This window comes from Perkinsus marinus (assembly GCF_000006405.1).
Source record: "Perkinsus marinus ATCC 50983 genomic scaffold scf_1104296950436, whole genome shotgun sequence".
NCBI lineage: Eukaryota > Perkinsozoa > Perkinsida > Perkinsidae > Perkinsus > Perkinsus marinus.
The window spans coordinates 336479-350789 of record NW_003209596.1 but is presented as its reverse complement, the minus strand read 5'-3'; the positions used below and the strand labels follow the sequence as shown (position 1 = coordinate 350789).

The 14311-nt window shown below is 51.9% G+C and overlaps 7 protein-coding genes and 1 non-coding gene across 8 annotated transcripts in view; 4 read left to right on the top strand and 4 right to left on the bottom strand.

Annotated features, from left to right (window-relative positions):
• The window catches only part of Pmar_PMAR018576 (hypothetical protein), a gene marked incomplete at both ends in the record, with an annotated part of 5401 nt that extends 2778 nt beyond the window's left edge, over positions 1-2623 (bottom strand). Inside the window, 2 exons of the mRNA XM_002778090.1 lie at positions 110-967; positions 1145-2623. Coding sequence (XP_002778136.1) covers positions 110-967; positions 1145-2623 — 2337 coding nt within the window. The remainder of the gene's footprint in view (positions 1-109; positions 968-1144) is intronic.
• A 664-nt stretch (positions 2624-3287) lies between these two features.
• Pmar_PMAR018575 (Selenide, water dikinase, putative) lies at positions 3288-4434 on the top strand (the record flags this gene model as incomplete). The annotated part of the gene is made up of 1 exon (XM_002778089.1): positions 3288-4434. The coding sequence occupies one exon, from the start codon at positions 3288-3290 to the stop codon at positions 4263-4265; it is 978 nt and encodes a 325-aa protein (XP_002778135.1). The 3' UTR covers positions 4266-4434.
• Positions 4435-4508: 74 nt separating this feature from the next.
• Positions 4509-6770, top strand: Pmar_PMAR018574 (arsenical pump-driving ATPase, putative). Its single transcript, XM_002778088.1, has 12 exons — positions 4509-4635; positions 4685-4806; positions 5043-5186; positions 5233-5385; positions 5510-5611; positions 5660-5797; positions 5844-5957; positions 6035-6093; positions 6140-6239; positions 6292-6386; positions 6436-6556; positions 6601-6770. Exons 1-12 carry the CDS (start codon positions 4533-4535, stop codon positions 6739-6741), a joined length of 1392 nt encoding a protein of 463 aa, XP_002778134.1. The 5' UTR covers positions 4509-4532; the 3' UTR covers positions 6742-6770.
• A 459-nt stretch (positions 6771-7229) lies between these two features.
• On the top strand, positions 7230-7931 carry Pmar_PMAR018573 (hypothetical protein). The gene is made up of 2 exons (XM_002778087.1): positions 7230-7435; positions 7477-7931. The coding sequence occupies exons 1-2, from the start codon at positions 7262-7264 to the stop codon at positions 7858-7860; spliced, it is 558 nt and encodes a 185-aa protein (XP_002778133.1). The 5' UTR covers positions 7230-7261; the 3' UTR covers positions 7861-7931.
• Positions 7932-8457: 526 nt separating this feature from the next.
• Pmar_PMAR018572 (hypothetical protein) lies at positions 8458-9519 on the bottom strand. The gene is made up of 4 exons (XM_002778086.1): positions 9373-9519; positions 9117-9319; positions 8964-9068; positions 8458-8921 (listed from the first exon to the last, which is right to left on the bottom strand). Exons 1-4 carry the CDS (start codon positions 9505-9507, stop codon positions 8633-8635), a joined length of 732 nt encoding a protein of 243 aa, XP_002778132.1. The 5' UTR covers positions 9508-9519; the 3' UTR covers positions 8458-8632.
• Positions 9520-9765: 246 nt separating this feature from the next.
• Positions 9766-10815, bottom strand: Pmar_PMAR018571 (conserved hypothetical protein). Its single transcript, XM_002778085.1, has 4 exons — positions 10724-10815; positions 10432-10676; positions 10188-10385; positions 9766-10136 (listed from the first exon to the last, which is right to left on the bottom strand). Exons 1-4 carry the CDS (start codon positions 10752-10754, stop codon positions 9906-9908), a joined length of 705 nt encoding a protein of 234 aa, XP_002778131.1. The 5' UTR covers positions 10755-10815; the 3' UTR covers positions 9766-9905.
• Positions 10816-10893: 78 nt separating this feature from the next.
• Positions 10894-12563, bottom strand: Pmar_PMAR018570 (hypothetical protein; the record flags this gene model as incomplete). The annotated part of the gene is made up of 8 exons (XM_002778084.1): positions 10894-10961; positions 11000-11189; positions 11237-11366; positions 11413-11541; positions 11584-11774; positions 11817-12239; positions 12293-12456; positions 12506-12563. 8 exons carry the CDS (start codon positions 12561-12563, stop codon positions 10894-10896), a joined length of 1353 nt encoding a protein of 450 aa, XP_002778130.1.
• A 1011-nt stretch (positions 12564-13574) lies between these two features.
• On the top strand, positions 13575-13647 carry Pmar_PMAR018569. Its single transcript has one exon. It is a non-coding gene; the product is annotated as a tRNA-Arg (tRNA).
• Positions 13648-14311: the final 664 nt, after the last annotated feature.

Genomic DNA, 14311 nt, shown 5'->3' with positions numbered 1-14311 from the left:
AATAAATTAGTTATGGGAGCCAGCCGATCTCGCAAAGAACGTCTCTAAAACGCTCCGATGCTGACGCGTCCGGATCATATCTCGAGGAGTCAGCGTCAGGCTGCTCTACATATTGCTCATCACAGCTGAGCCAGTCGAACCAGAATCGGCGAGCTTCAGCGGTGGAGCTTTTAAGATTGATGCTGTTAAGTGTACCGGCTGCAACACCCACCACTCCGCCGCATACCGCTCCTGCAGCACTCATACCACCAGTGACGGCAAGTCCGATGGTGGCCTGACCCCAGCCCAACTGGCAAAGGCCGGAATATAATATCAATGATAGAGGACCGGTAACACTCGCAACGGACACAGTCAAAATGACAGAGCAGGCTGCCCCAACAAAAGCTCCAAACCAGGCCCCGACCGTCCCTAACGTTCTAGTTAAGCCACCTGATGTCTTTCTGAGGATAACACGAGTCCATTCAGCAAAAGCGATACCTCCAGTATTGAGAGCGAAGACAGTCGCATAGAAGGGAGCCCATGTTGAGGAAGTGGTCACTATCAGCAATGCACTGGTCGCGAGCGTCGCCCAAGGGCTTAGGATGATGCCGATTCTCATACAGGCCTCCCAGGCCAGCGGTAGATCCCCTGAATATTCCCGTATGATTGTGAGTACCGAAGCGCCAGCAGTGGCTAGAACACCGATCTCGGCCATAGATAGAGTCCACTGTAAGGCCGGATGAATCGAATAGAGTAACAGACCTTGCGTGGTTGCTCCGCTCAGAGATAAAACAGCCGTTACCGTGGACGCCACTGACTCCGTGGCCTCGATAAAAGATAGAACTCGCACGAAGGTACTATTGGCACCAGCATAAAGGCGAACCCCCTCCTGAGGCAGCCGGACCTTAATTATCTTCTGGATCTTCCCACGACATTCATCACGACCATCACCAATAGCCTCCTTTGGACGGTGCGGATCAATGTCGGCCTGAGAACAACCCCTCCCCAATGATCGGTAATTTGCAGTAGCAGGCATGGTAGCCCAACAAACCTGATCATCATGATTCGCACGACCAACCCTCTCTTACTAACAAAACAAAACCAACAACTAACACTCAATTACAGCTAGATATATTCATGCTTGTCCATGGGTCAACTATGTTACAATGCTGCTGCTACTCGAAGTTGTGGTAGTAGTCCGCTCAGGCTCTGCCCCCTCATGATGCTTCGCTACTGGCCATTCTAATTCCGACAACTTGCTACCGGCAATCGCGTCTCGGAAGACGAAGAGAAGAACCGGGGAAATGGTACTCCCTAGAGCGATCAGTAGCCACATGAACTCTGCATGCCGTATACCGCTGGCTGGACACAGCGTATCAAGAAGCCAACCCGATACCGCTCCAGTGAACAGTGTAGCCACGAACATGGGAGTAGAAGCCAACGCCATGTACGTCCCCTCTCGACCGTCCTCTGCAATGGAAACCGTGTACTCGTAGAGGCGTGGTGACCAAATTGACTCACCGAGGGAGAGGCATAGGACGAAGCACACGCAGGTGATGTAGGTGTGGCCCATGACGAGGAAGTATGGAGAGATAGCCGTCACTGTAGCGCCGAAGATTATGAGCTTCAGCGGGTGATACTTGAAAGCTAGTGGTGACAATAGGGGGACCAAGAGCACCACACATAGAGGATTGAGAGCGATAATGGTGCCGTAGAGGGCATCAGGGCCAAACTCTCGGACCATGTACTTAGGGAAAGTGGCATCCATATGACGATAAATTACTCGTACTCCCATCAACAGTACGACTAGTAGCAGGAACCGCCAGAAACCATCACTGGCCATGACCTCCTGAAACATCTGGCTGGGGACCTTCTCTCGCCCAGCGTTCGATTCCACAGGAGGGTCCTTCAGGAAGAGCAGGCATATAACCAAGCAGAGAGCTGTGACGAATGCACCAGTGAGGAAGAGGATACGATAGCTGGACACTGTTATGTGGACGTCTCCACCAGCTAAGGTCAAGACGACTCCACGAGGGAAAGCCCGGTGGAAGGCATCAATGCACGGGGCCGCAGTGATGGCTGCTACGTTCATAATTACGTAGAACATCGAGAACGCGGTGGAACGGTCCTCTCCCTCTGTGAAACGTTTGATGGCTATTTGCATCACAGGTATGCCTAGAGCGCCACCAATGGGCAGGACCGTGAAAAGGACTGCAGCAAGTACGTGAGTTGAGTAAGTCGTTGCCATCACAAGCCTGGATACTAGCAGTATACTCATACCACCCGTAAGGGACCACCGTGGCCCTAGGGTGTCGATAACTGTACCCATTATAAATCCGTACACGCTAACTAGCATACCGTAAAAACCGTAACTCCAGCCAGCTTCCTCATCAGAGAATCCGAACTCGTCCGAGAGGAACAATATCAAGGTGTAAGCGAATACGAAGTAGGCGTAAGACTCTAGGTACTTCAATAGGAATATAAGCCAGACTTCTTTGGGCCACTGCTTCATCGACTTCCACCATATGGCTGCGGCGCTCGTCGAGGGCGATACGCTCTTCAACTTAGCTCCGTCTCGGTCCCGCAGCAGAGGTTTCGATTCGTACGGTTCCGAGAAACTCGAAGTTGAATTGGAGGCTTTCATTTCCAATGTAAATACGGCTGAAAACCTACAAGCACTTACTTTTTATTCGATCACCGTCACTACGGACGGGATAGTTTCCGTCACGATGGAAATCAACAAGTCAAACAGGCCCATCGATAAAAGAAGACTAGTGGTGACAGTTTCCTCGCTTACGTGAGGCTTATTCTTTGCAGTAACACGTAGACGTCTAATCAGGGTAAGTGCTTGGGTCTAAGAGAGAATGTGCTGCCGTGAAGGCTTGCTTATGTCGGGTGAAGCTGCTTCGGAAGAGTACGAGCCCGATGCACTCCATGAACGATCAATTCTGCGTCCAGGGCGCGCGCGTATTTTCTTAGCGGAGCGAAGCCTATCTTCATTAGAAAGAATCGCTTGTGCACAGTGGTGTCTTACCGCTTAGCCCTAGAGTTTACGTACTCCCGACAGCATTCCCCAGTTCTATATTCTTAGTTGACTCTATTGCACAGCGTTACCAGCATCAATGAGTAGTTCTACTGCCTCCGAGACCACCTCGGAGAGCACCCTGCCCCCTAGGGTGTGGGACCCTACCTCCTTGGGTCTGTCCAAGGACTTCGTTCTCACGTCCTTCAGTGAGAGGAAAGGCTGAGGTTGCAAAGTCCAACCCGATCAGCTGAGCAGTTTCTTGCCGCAGATCGGTGATGGCAACATGTTGACTGAAGATTCTCCCGATTGCTCTATGGTGCCTGTCGGGGACGGTGAACGAGTACTCGTCTCGAGCACTGACTTCTTATCTCCTATATCTCAAGACCCTTTCCACCAAGGCTGGATTGCGGCCGCTAATACTCTCTCCGACCTCTATGCCGTTGGGGCCGACGACATCAATAACATCCTCATGATTTTAACTGTCAGCATGAAGATGTCCCCGCTTGAACAGACAGTTACCACCAAGAAGATGATAGAAGGCTTCAATGCTTGTTGCGAGGAGGCCGGAACCAAGGTCACTGGTGGCCAGACTGTGTTCAACCCTTGGCCCCTGCTAGGTGGCTGTGCTATGGCTACAATGCTCCAATCTCAACTGGTCACGACCGACCGGGCAGTCCCTGGTAACGTCATAGTCTTGACGAAGCCTCTGGGCACGCAGGTAACTGGTAACCTGGCTTTGTGGATGATGAATGAGGCCCAGTGGGGTAAGGTTGTCAAGGCCGGTCTAGACGTCGAGACCTGTACTAGAGCCGTCAAGATGGGTGACCTTAGTATGATGACTCTGAATAAGAACGGCTGCAGGCTCATGCGGGAGTTCGGAGCTTTGGGTGCTACTGATGTCACAGGGTTTGGTCTAGTGGGCCACGCTGACAACCTGGCCCGGGTACAGAAGTCGGGAGCTAGTATCGAGATCGATACCGTCCCTACTATTCAGGGTTGCAAGACTCTATCGATGGTTCGGCCCAATGGTAGAGACTATGGTTTGCTAGAGGGTCGGGCGGCTGAGACCAGTGGTGGCCTGTTGGTCATGCTTCGTGATAAGGAAACTGCCGAGAAATTCATAGCAGCTCTCAGAGCTTGCTATAGTGATGATGATCCACGTCGCGAATGGGGCTGGATCGTTGGCAGAGTGGTCGAAACCAAGAAAGGCGATAAGCAGGGCGCCAAGGTCTTGCCTGATCCCAATGTGATAGAGGTATAAGGAGCTAGAGCAGTGAGTATAGCAGCAAGGTCCTTGCTGGTGGCAGCGAATGAATCCTGAGGTCCAAAGCTGCTCAGCTAACTTCGGCGATGACGTGCTCGCACTCGGCAAGGTCTTGACTCTTTCTCACTTCGGTTAATCTTCAGTCAACTTAGTGTATTTTTTCTTGAGCTCTCGCGCCTTGAGTTCCAGCAAGTCTTGAAGATTCTACAACGGGGTTCATCGTATAACGTTAATTTCGGTGGCCCTCTTCTGTTTCTTGCTATCATGGACTCTGTCAACTCTGATCACGACCGACAGGCGTATATCGATAAAATCATCGAAGACCCAAATCTCAAATTCGTTTTCGTCGGTGGGAAGGGAGGTGTAGGTAATGCCCACTTCGGCTCGTGATTATGATCGTATGTATTCGATCACAGGCAAGACCACAACCTCCTCAGCAATTGCTATACAGTTGGCATACACTCGCAAGGTTCTCTTGCTATCAACAGACCCAGCTCATAGTCTCGGCGATGCATTCCGTACGAGGTTCGGTGGCGAGGTGATACCGTCGGAATGGCAGATAGTCTCATCAGTGTTGAGAAATATATTCGCTTTCCTCAGCTGGGCTCATGAGTTTCCTCACTAATCATAGGAGTTTATATAGGAATTGAATTGGAAGATAAAAAAACAGCAAAAATTTCCAAAAATTTCCTCAAAATTTCCATGTTGTCAACAACACATGTGGTTGACCATGTGCATATTGTGTCACACTGCTCTTCATTCTCTGTCCTTCAGCCTACACCAGTCCCCGGCGTTCCGAACTTGGACGTCCTCGAGATCAATCCTCAAACATACCTTAAAGATGAGCTCCAGCAGTGGGGGGAGCTCGCTCATCAGGCCGGCTACAATGACCTCATCAACAACATTGAGAAGCTGCAGGTAGAGCTACCGCTGGGCTGTAGACCTGAAGAGTCGTCTGTGGTAGGACTGGATATCGGGCATACCCGGTATAGACGAGGCAACGGCACTCTCCTCGGTAGTGGATCTACTGGAAGGCGGCCACTATGACATTATAGTCTTCGATACAGCACCGACGGGGCATACCCTCAAACTCCTACAGCTACCTGACATTTTGCAGGTAATAGGAAGGCTTCTTCGGACCATACTGATGTGTGAGAGTTCTCCCATTTGGTTCACTTCAAATCTCGAATTTCGTTACCTGATTGCTATGCTTCCCGCCATGTATTGGTTGGAAATCTCAGGCTGGACTCACCAAATTAGAGTCGTGGCAGACTTCACTGTGGCAGTACTGGCAGATGGTGAAAGGAGGCAACTACTCTCAGACTGAAGCCTTGCGCAAAAAGGTGATGCAGACTCCTTACCCGGTAAAATGTGAAGTGTAGCGTGTGTAGGTCACTGGTAGGATACGAGATTATAAAAAAGGTATAGAAAAGGTTGGACGGATGCTGAAGGATCGGATGAGGACCACATTCGTGGTAGTATGCATCGCCGAGTATCTCAGTATAAAGGAGAGCCAGAGGCTGCTGAGGGTGAGACAATTTCGTGGCGCGTGACGCTGCACTGCTGACTTGTCAGGAGCTCCACAAAGACCAAGTCGCAGTCTCACACGTTGTTGTGAATCAACTGGTGCTCGGCGACTTCACTTCGTTGTCGATCGATGACGCCGCTACCACCCAGAAAGGCGAAGGGGTACTGAGTCATTCAGTACCAGTCTACATTCGGTCTGAATGTAGTCTCCGGTCAAACTTCGACCATTCATTATTCAGGTGCTCGGCCACGCTCAGTGGGAAACGGTACAACAGGCGGTTCAATTCTGTCGGGCCAGGTAGCGGGCCGTGTCGCTCCGCCCAGTTTTCATCACGGTTTCTCAGGAATTCTATCCAGCAGAAGTACCTTAATGAACTGCGCAACTTCCCTGAAGTCGCTGACGCTCATGTATCTATCGTGCAATTGCCGTTACTTCCTTATGAAGTACGCCACTATTACTGGCCCGGGTCTTCTCGTGGGAGGCTTTTCTTGTCAGGTTACTGGCGTATCGAACCTTCTCAATTTCAGCCAGATGCTCTTGCCCGAAGGCTATCGAAAGAGCTGCGCTCCCCCGACCCCCTTGGTCCATAGGTGAACTTCAGCACTGCACCTCTCGGTGTGTGCATGCGTGCTGTCTCAGAGTGGGCGTACGAGAAGAACTGTTTGCCGATACGTGTTCCTTTATGGACGGCGACCGAGTGGTAGTCACAGGTCTCGCTAAAGCCCAACACTACAACAACAAACCAGCTGAAGTTGTGAAGGTAGTCCTCGAGCGACTCAAATTCATAGCCATTTCGTTTCACAGGTCACTGACGACGGCCGAGTAGCCGTACGAGTTGAAGTTGAAGCCAACAAGTTCAAGATGCTCTCGTTGAAGCAGGAGAACCTAAAGTTGGCCGACGACTGTGAGGACGAGTCGCGTTCCCAGAGTTCCCGTTTCTTTTAGATTGACAACACACCACTACTGTAACAGTAACTGTTTGGTAAAATACACCCTAGCGTTTTCCTATAAGTGTCTGAGACTACTGTGATACGTGCTGCGTTACAATGACTCGATAGCTTCGGTGGGGGTGCGGGTAGCAGACTGTAGCACTGATTTTGTTTCTGTCAATCGCCAGCTGCGTGAAGAAATCTACCCCACGGCGTTGCTGCAAAGTTATGGTAGAAATCTGAGTCAGGTGAACAACGGCGAAACTGGCTTATACTAGGCCTGTGTCACACAGGCACACAGGCTGTGTGCCAGACAGCTCATCGGAGAATATTCCTGATTAGGCTAGGCGCGGGAGCTTTTTGAGATTTGTAGGTAGTGGATTTGCATGCGTGTCGTGAGCTGGCTCAACTGTTCGACACATCTGCAGTTGATTCACCCCCTCAGGAAACTCAAAAAATCTTGTTTGCCGAGTTAAGTGGCTAAAATGACTCGTATTATCAGCAGTTATTTAGGCTGAATAGTAGATGAGTGTTCGATGCCACAGTGTATGATAGAGTATTGGGACTGGGCATCGGCCCGATTACCACAACTCCTCCCTCGAGTTGTTACGCGGATGAAGCCACGAGATAGCAGCAATGCAGGTGTCCTTGCTCCCCTTGAATGTGGTATTTGCTGTAACGACTATGACGATTGCCGCTATCGCCCTATGGTGGGTTCCTACTAACCTTCCCAACCATTGCGAGTTTCTAGGTACTCACACGATGTGGCCATAGTGTTTGCGCCAAGTGCATGGAGTCTGTGACTTCGAACTCGTGGCTGTTCGGCAAGTACGTTACTTGTCCGTACTGTCGGCATGCTACACATGTTGCGAAGGCTGTCACCAACTACGCAGTGCTTGAGACGATAGTGTCGATCCCTGACCATCCACCGACCGATCACGTACGAGATCTAGCCATACTTACAATGGGGGTTACAGGAGGAGTTGTACTCACCTTGATATTCGGCGAGAGAGCGGCCGCGATGATTGCAGTTCTGTTGGGGTGTGCGGCTTGGCACATCGAAGACGTAGCGGACATATCGAACGCTGGCCACATTCTCACGCGATGGGTGGACAATCAAACATGCTTCTGTTGACATCACACTTCGATTCAAAGTACCATTGCTCATTGACGATTGTCACTGTACTGTGAGTTGTTTCGTTGTAGAGTCGTTTGAGTATTGTTTCGGAGTACATTAATTGAGTGAACCCTGCTACTTCGAAAGGAGTCCTTCAGCGAACAATGATTGTGTTGGCGCGAAAAGTACAATCAAGGATTTCATGTGGTTCGTTGCACCAGCGAGCACCGCTGTGGAATAACTACAGTTGCTTTTTTAAGATGAGTCCAGCCTTATCCTTTGCAAAACCAAACTCTCAGGCCCAGTAACATGTGAACGATACACATTTCCGGCCTCGGATATCCCAGTGAAACACACATCAGCGAGTTTGGCATATGATTTTCCGTGCAGTCATGCGCAACGTACTTCGAATCGTGTATCTATCAACATGAAATGCCTCCAATACAATGCATTGTGTCCCCTTCAAGGGGACCCCTTGGACCAAGGGCCATAGTCTAGCATTATGGACGGAGTTCGATGAGGACACTTGCAGCGATTCAGCAAAGTTTGACTGTACAACCGTTGTACTACAACGCAACTGTTGCCACTGACAGAAGAGTGAGAACGAACTCCTCAAAGACTAGGAAAGTCCTAAGTAAGTCGTCTTCCGCAGCATCGAACTTAGTTCACTGCAACTTCCTCACTCACACCAGTTTCGGGCTCAGCAGCCGGCGGCGTCACCTCCGCTCCGCTCTCCTTTACTGTCGGAGTAGTTGTCTCCATTGGAGTAGGCGTAGTAGTGGTGGCAGCCTCAGTTGGAGTGGGTGTAGTAGTACTCTATTGGAGTGGGTGTAGTGGTAGTCTGCTCAGTTGGAGTGGGTGTAGTGGTAGTCTGCTCAGTTGGAGTGGGTGTAGTGGTAGTCTGCTCAGTCGGAGTGGGTGTAGTAGTCACCGCGGTGGGTGGTAGGGTTGGTAGCGGCTCCTCTTCGATCTTCACCACGCACTTCCCATTCTTGATATGTATCTTGTGGACGTGAGGGAGCGAAAGTAAGCCAGCATCAGCTACAGTGCTGTTCACTGTACACTGAGTATCGTCATACCTACGCCATACAACTACTCTCAAACAGCGCACTTCAACCTACACTTGAGAGAAGAACTTGGGTATGGTGATGGACCCTCCAGTTGGATCGATCCACTCTGGCAAGTGCATGCGCTTGGTCACCTGTCCGACTGACACTTTGAAAGACCTGATACACTTCCAAACTCTTGATTGATCACATCGATTGCGATGCTACATGTTCTTTCCGAGCGGCTCACAATAGCCAATCTGGATGGTCTGCTTCAAGACCTCCTTGTCACCCTTGCCACCCTTTGCCTTCATCTTGAGACAAGCGTAGTCACCGGTAGACATCGGCGATGCAACGACTTGGCGGATCCAAGACCAGATGGAGTCGGCTTCATCGATAATGTCCGCCTCGATCTCGGACAAGTTGGCCATCTGAAGCACCATACCATTGCAAATCTACATGCGAACTCAGGACCAGATCTTACAGTTTGACTATCGAATTTGGCTCTCCGAGCTGCAGGCATGTCCAGGGCAAAATCAGTAGTCACGTCAGCCTCTTCCATCGAACGCTGCGCAGCAGCAAGACCAATCAGGGCCGACAGCAAAATGTAACCACGCATTTTTATAACCCGATCCCTAGCAGATGAGCAGATACCTCACCATCAACAACAAGCCACACGAGTCCCTCACTAACCAGCACTGCGTCCCCTTGCACAACAGTCCTGGGCAGCTAACACGATATTGCGCTACTTCAAGAAGCGAAATCAAAAATCGGCTAAAACCAGCGCAAGATGCAGCTCGGGTTCTGTCTCCCGTCGCCCTAGTTCAACTCAGCGCAACACATCCCTAATTCTCGTCCATGGCACCATCGCGCATGGCCGTTAACGGCCCATCCTAGCGAGAGGGTCAACAGCTTTAGTCATGAGAGGATATTAATTCTACTCTACAAGATCATCATCATCATCATCATTGCTAGAGTATCAAAGGCTGCATTAGCTGGCGGGACGGTGGTTGCTGCTTAGTCAGCACGCTCATGCGGCTTGGGAGCTGGCTGACCGCCGCGCGATACAGTGGTGTAGCCTGTACCAGCAGGGTAATAGCCCCCATTGGGGGCGTAAGTGTGGACCAGCTGGGTAGGGCTCGGTTGAGCGATATAAGGAGGGCCAGCAGCAGAATAGGTCTTGTAGTTCTCTTGACCATTACTCGGGACCATGCGCGGGTCGTAGACATAGTGTTGGGATGCTGCTGCCTGAATGCGAACAAGAATGCCACTAAAACGGGTTCCATTCGTTGAGTCTACCCGCGGTTGGGTTTCATAGTAAACCTGCGGCGATGAACCCGTCGGGGCCTTCATAGTATACACCGGGGTATTGCTGGACACAGTCGATGATGCCTTCCTTGCCGGGAGAGCGTTCACTGAATGACTCCTAGCCATCGAACTCGTGGCTGGTCTCGGAGGGCTCTGGGACACTATCGTCGGACTTGTGAACTGTAGTGGCTGAGGGCACAGCAATCCTCATCTAAGCCATGAAGTTCGATCACACCTGCGCTTTGGCAAGAGTCTCTGCAGTGCTGAGGGTCCGAACAGGCAGAGTCTGCCGATATCGACTCAGCGACTGGGGCGTAAGCAAGAGCGACTCGTCTCGGTAGTTGTCCTGTGGGGTTAGAGGCCTCGGCGCTCCTATTGTCCCTCTCATCGGGATCATTGGCGTCCGTTCAGCTTGTTGTGGCGTGCCAGGTGGGCCGGCCCACATGACGGGTGGGGTCCTGGGTACCATAGTCGATGGGCCTGATGATGGAGGACAACGATAATAGTCTGTAATCCTGCGAACCTACCCTGGGTGCGATAATCCTGTTGAGGCGTCATAATGATCGGGGTAGAGGCCAGGGAGAAGGCTTGCAGTGGCGTGAGGGGAGGCTGGGAACTCGAGGGAAACCCGTCAGTCACCATCTGGGCCGAGGGCACCTTAGTCACGCCAACTGCAGAGAACGAGCGCCGTAGCGACTTAGCCGAGCTCTCCACCCTCGAGAACGGTGAAGCTGAGCTTGACACCGACTTGATCGCTAGCGGCTCCTGAGGAATACACTACTGCTTCAACATTCTGAGAGCACTTGCCTCTTCCAGGTGGCTCTCCTGGCGTGTTGGCATGGGATGAGCAGGCGGCTTGTTGCTCGTGCTGTTCCACGGCGCGGCGGTCGAGGACACGGTGCCGGCTATCATAGTGCCGATGTGCCGAGCCGCCGCCGCCAGCTGTATTGGGGGAACCGCCGGTAGGGTGGGCTCTTCACTCCAGTCGATGTCCTAAGGGGCCCAAGGGTCGCAGCAGCACTATGGCGTATGGATCTCACATCGGTTGAGACGTCCATAGAGTCATGGCCCTCCTTCTCTTGGGCCCGCAAGGGTGACCTCCGACTCACCGTCTTAGAGGCCGACACAGGCTTCCGTCTCTGAAATGCTTTCCACCACGACTCGGCGAACCTACAACCTCATGAGAGCGATCCCATAGAGGAGCAGCTCGCCTTACCGCGTCCACTGCTGGTTGTCCGCCCTAGCCCCTTCACTCCATGCCCTAGAGGCCGCGGACCCACCTGGACCCAGACACGTGATCAACACGCTGCCTATGACCCCATACTGGACGGACTGCAAGTACGGCCTACAAGTCGCCCTACTCATCACAACAGAATTCTCCTCTCACTTCAAGACTAAGGTCAGCATGCTCTGTCGGAACGCTGGGGACTGCGACTCCCTCGCATGGCCGCTCCTCCGCTTGCCCTCTTGGGCCAGTGACTGTATGACGTTCTTCAACGCGTCTTGAGACTTCTTGTTCAACCGACTTGTAGAGGTGCGACAGTTGGGCACGTAAACGGCCAGGTCCACAAACGTTATCTGAGCTGTCGCGGTCCCCAGCGGAGAGCCCCAACGCCCTACCTTATCCTGACCGTTGATAAGGATCTCGAATATGCCATGCCCACGGCTGGCCTCTGCATTCTGCGGCATTTTCTCAAAGTGCCGATTGCTGTCGCCGGTGAAGAGGGCCTGGTATGCGCCCGACTCATTGTCCACCAGCATTCTAGTGAGGTCCTCGCTATGGGAAATCTTGGCCCTGGGCGACAGGAGGTCCACAACCTCCTCCTTATATATCTCGTAAAATGATATCTCAACTTTCATCGAGTTCGGCTTGTGATCGAATAAATGTGTCAAGGTCCGTGGGATCAAGCCCCGGTCGGAGAACTTGGTCGCGCCACCAGTAACGCAGAAGGTCTTGCCAGCACCCGAGGGACCAGCGGCCAGAACGAGGAAGCCCTTATTGTTACTGCCACGCTTCTCGGTGAGGAGGTCCCTCAGGAACGGCTGAGATAGGGATGATTCCGGCGAGGCGTGGTATGACTCCTGAGTGGTCTCACCTTGCAGATGATCTCGAATAGCTCATCCTGAGACTTGTCCCCCTTGATAACGGAATCGAAAATAGCTTCCCCTCCGAGAGCGGCGTTATCGATAAGCACGGACTTGCCACTGGCACTGGGCAGTATACGCCCTTTGCAGTCTGGGTGTAGTAGGCAGAAGGAGACTGTCAAAGCCACCGCGGTCGAATCGTTTCACATCGTTCCCTGTCCTACCTGCTTTACAGGGCCTTCCGTAGCCAGCAGAGTTCTCGGTGTCCTCCGGCTGAGTCATAGGAGTAATAATATACTATTCAATCCCACCATACCACAATTTCCACAACTCAGTAGCCATAGAGTCTCAACAGACAACAGAGGAACACATGGGAGTGGGAGTATGGCGTACAGGCAAGACTTTTCAAGCTGTGACAACTCGCTGGTAACGGCGTTCCAAATCAGCCAGCCCGGCTTTCAATTCGTTGAGCTTGGACCACGTACTCACCCTAAAATGGGAGGCCCATGGCCCATCGGGGAGCAAATCCCATCGACTACCTGGGGGAAGGCTCGCGGCGATTGACCATGTTCCTCGGAGTAGGCTGGGAGTATATCCTTGTCATCTCATCGACACTGTACCACGGACGCCGTGACGCTGGACGTAGCTTAGCACATCTCGCATATGGCCGCCCTTTCGGTAGCTCTCGGGCCCTGCTACGATGAATCTTCGACATGACTTCCTGAAGCCATAATAGCCCTACTGTCCAGAAGCCGGTAACTCCACTACCGTCAGTTGCTTGCCCAAGGCCACTCTGGCCGGCCTGGGTTCGAATCTCATTCGGTCTCGCGCTCGAGTGACCCCCAAAGTATAAACTAGGGTGGCGTAGGGGGCCACTTCACACATCGCAACACACTTCCAAAATTGAGAGGAGCTGTCAATGCTACACACCACACCACGCCCCGCAAACGCAACACTAAAAGGCCGAAAAGCACATCTCGCATCCCTGGGTGATAGTTGTGGTATCGATACGTGAATGATCCCCGAGGCCACCACTCGCATGGGTCTGCTGAATCAGAATCAGCGATACAGGCGTACCAAGAGGAAATACGAGGGACATCCCATCGACTACCTGCCTGCGGGATAAGCCTGTATAAGGAGCTAAAAAGCGATGGTGGATGAGTGCGAGATGGATTCCTTCTACAGGATACGGATGAGCCTGCTTACTTTCGAACTACGGTCTGAGCCCGGCTGGGAAGCAGCTGAGGTAACAATCCCATGAGTGATGATGTGTTCTTTAGCTTACCATCACTCGCCCTGCTGGCCCAATGGATAAGGCGCCACCCTCCTAAGGTGGAGATTCCGGGTTCGATCCCCGGGTAGGGTACTTTTCGTTCGGCTTTCAAACTTTTTCTCCTTTTCGATTTGAAGTTTGTTCTCTTACTTCACTTGAACGAGCAGGCATTCTTTTGACGAGATTTCCGCAGTCCACTATAACCTCCAGCCATACCAAGTTCATGCCACTGCTCTGATTCCTGGAAAAAATGGAACGGTGGACCGTATTGATCGATGTTGCAAGAGATGAAGATCCTAGAGATGATTAACAACCCAACCCCCCAGCATTTCTAACATAACTATGTCCAAATAGGTATATATCTACGTTATGGTACAGTATGATTGTCACAATTGAAACTCTAACCCCTTCAAACCTCATCTTCATACCAGCTCTCGTCACTGTTATCGTTAAAGCCCAGCATAGCATCGAGCCCCGAGATACTATTCCTCTTGGCCGCCTTCGTCACAGGCGCTTCACCCTCGTCACCCTCCTCTTTCTCGAGGTCCCTTTGAAGTCTTAAGTCTACTCGAGTTCCTGGTACCGCTAGACGAAGTAGCCAAGACTCGAGTGGCCACTCTCTTGAGACCCCTCTGAATCATTAACCTCCTTCTCCACCGTCCCCCTGTCCTGGGCCCTTCAATGCAGCAACCTGCCCAAGAGGTCACAATCACCACAACGCGATGACAAAAAGCGGTACCAGTTCCTCCTCTTGTTG

Excerpts from the sequence above, each read along its gene's own strand:
- Pmar_PMAR018574 (XM_002778088.1), top strand. The coding sequence starts at position 4,533 with ATGGACTCTGTCAACTCTGATCACGACCGACAGGCGTATATCGATAAA. Across the intron at positions 5,798-5,843 it reads AGAGCCAGAGGCTGCTGAGG|GAGCTCCACAAAGACCAAGT; the intron begins GTGAGACAATTT and ends CTGACTTGTCAG. Across the intron at positions 6,240-6,291 it reads TGCCGTTACTTCCTTATGAA|GTTACTGGCGTATCGAACCT; the intron begins GTACGCCACTAT and ends TTTTCTTGTCAG.
- Pmar_PMAR018573 (XM_002778087.1), top strand. The coding sequence starts at position 7,262 with ATGCCACAGTGTATGATAGAGTATTGGGACTGGGCATCGGCCCGATTA. Across the intron at positions 7,436-7,476 it reads ATTGCCGCTATCGCCCTATG|GTACTCACACGATGTGGCCA; the intron begins GTGGGTTCCTAC and ends GCGAGTTTCTAG.
- Pmar_PMAR018572 (XM_002778086.1), bottom strand. The coding sequence starts at position 9,507 with ATGCGTGGTTACATTTTGCTGTCGGCCCTGATTGGTCTTGCTGCTGCG. Across the intron at positions 9,320-9,372 it reads CCAAATTCGATAGTCAAACT|ATGGCCAACTTGTCCGAGAT; the intron begins GTAAGATCTGGT and ends ATGGTGCTTCAG. Across the intron at positions 9,069-9,116 it reads GAGCCGCTCGGAAAGAACAT|GTCTTTCAAAGTGTCAGTCG; the intron begins GTAGCATCGCAA and ends GAAGTGTATCAG.
- Pmar_PMAR018571 (XM_002778085.1), bottom strand. The coding sequence starts at position 10,754 with ATGACGCCTCAACAGGATTATCGCACCCAGG. Across the intron at positions 10,386-10,431 it reads AGACTCTTGCCAAAGCGCAG|CCACTACAGTTCACAAGTCC; the intron begins GTGTGATCGAAC and ends CTGTGCCCTCAG. Across the intron at positions 10,137-10,187 it reads ACTATGAAACCCAACCGCGG|GCAGCAGCATCCCAACACTA; the intron begins GTAGACTCAACG and ends GTTCGCATTCAG.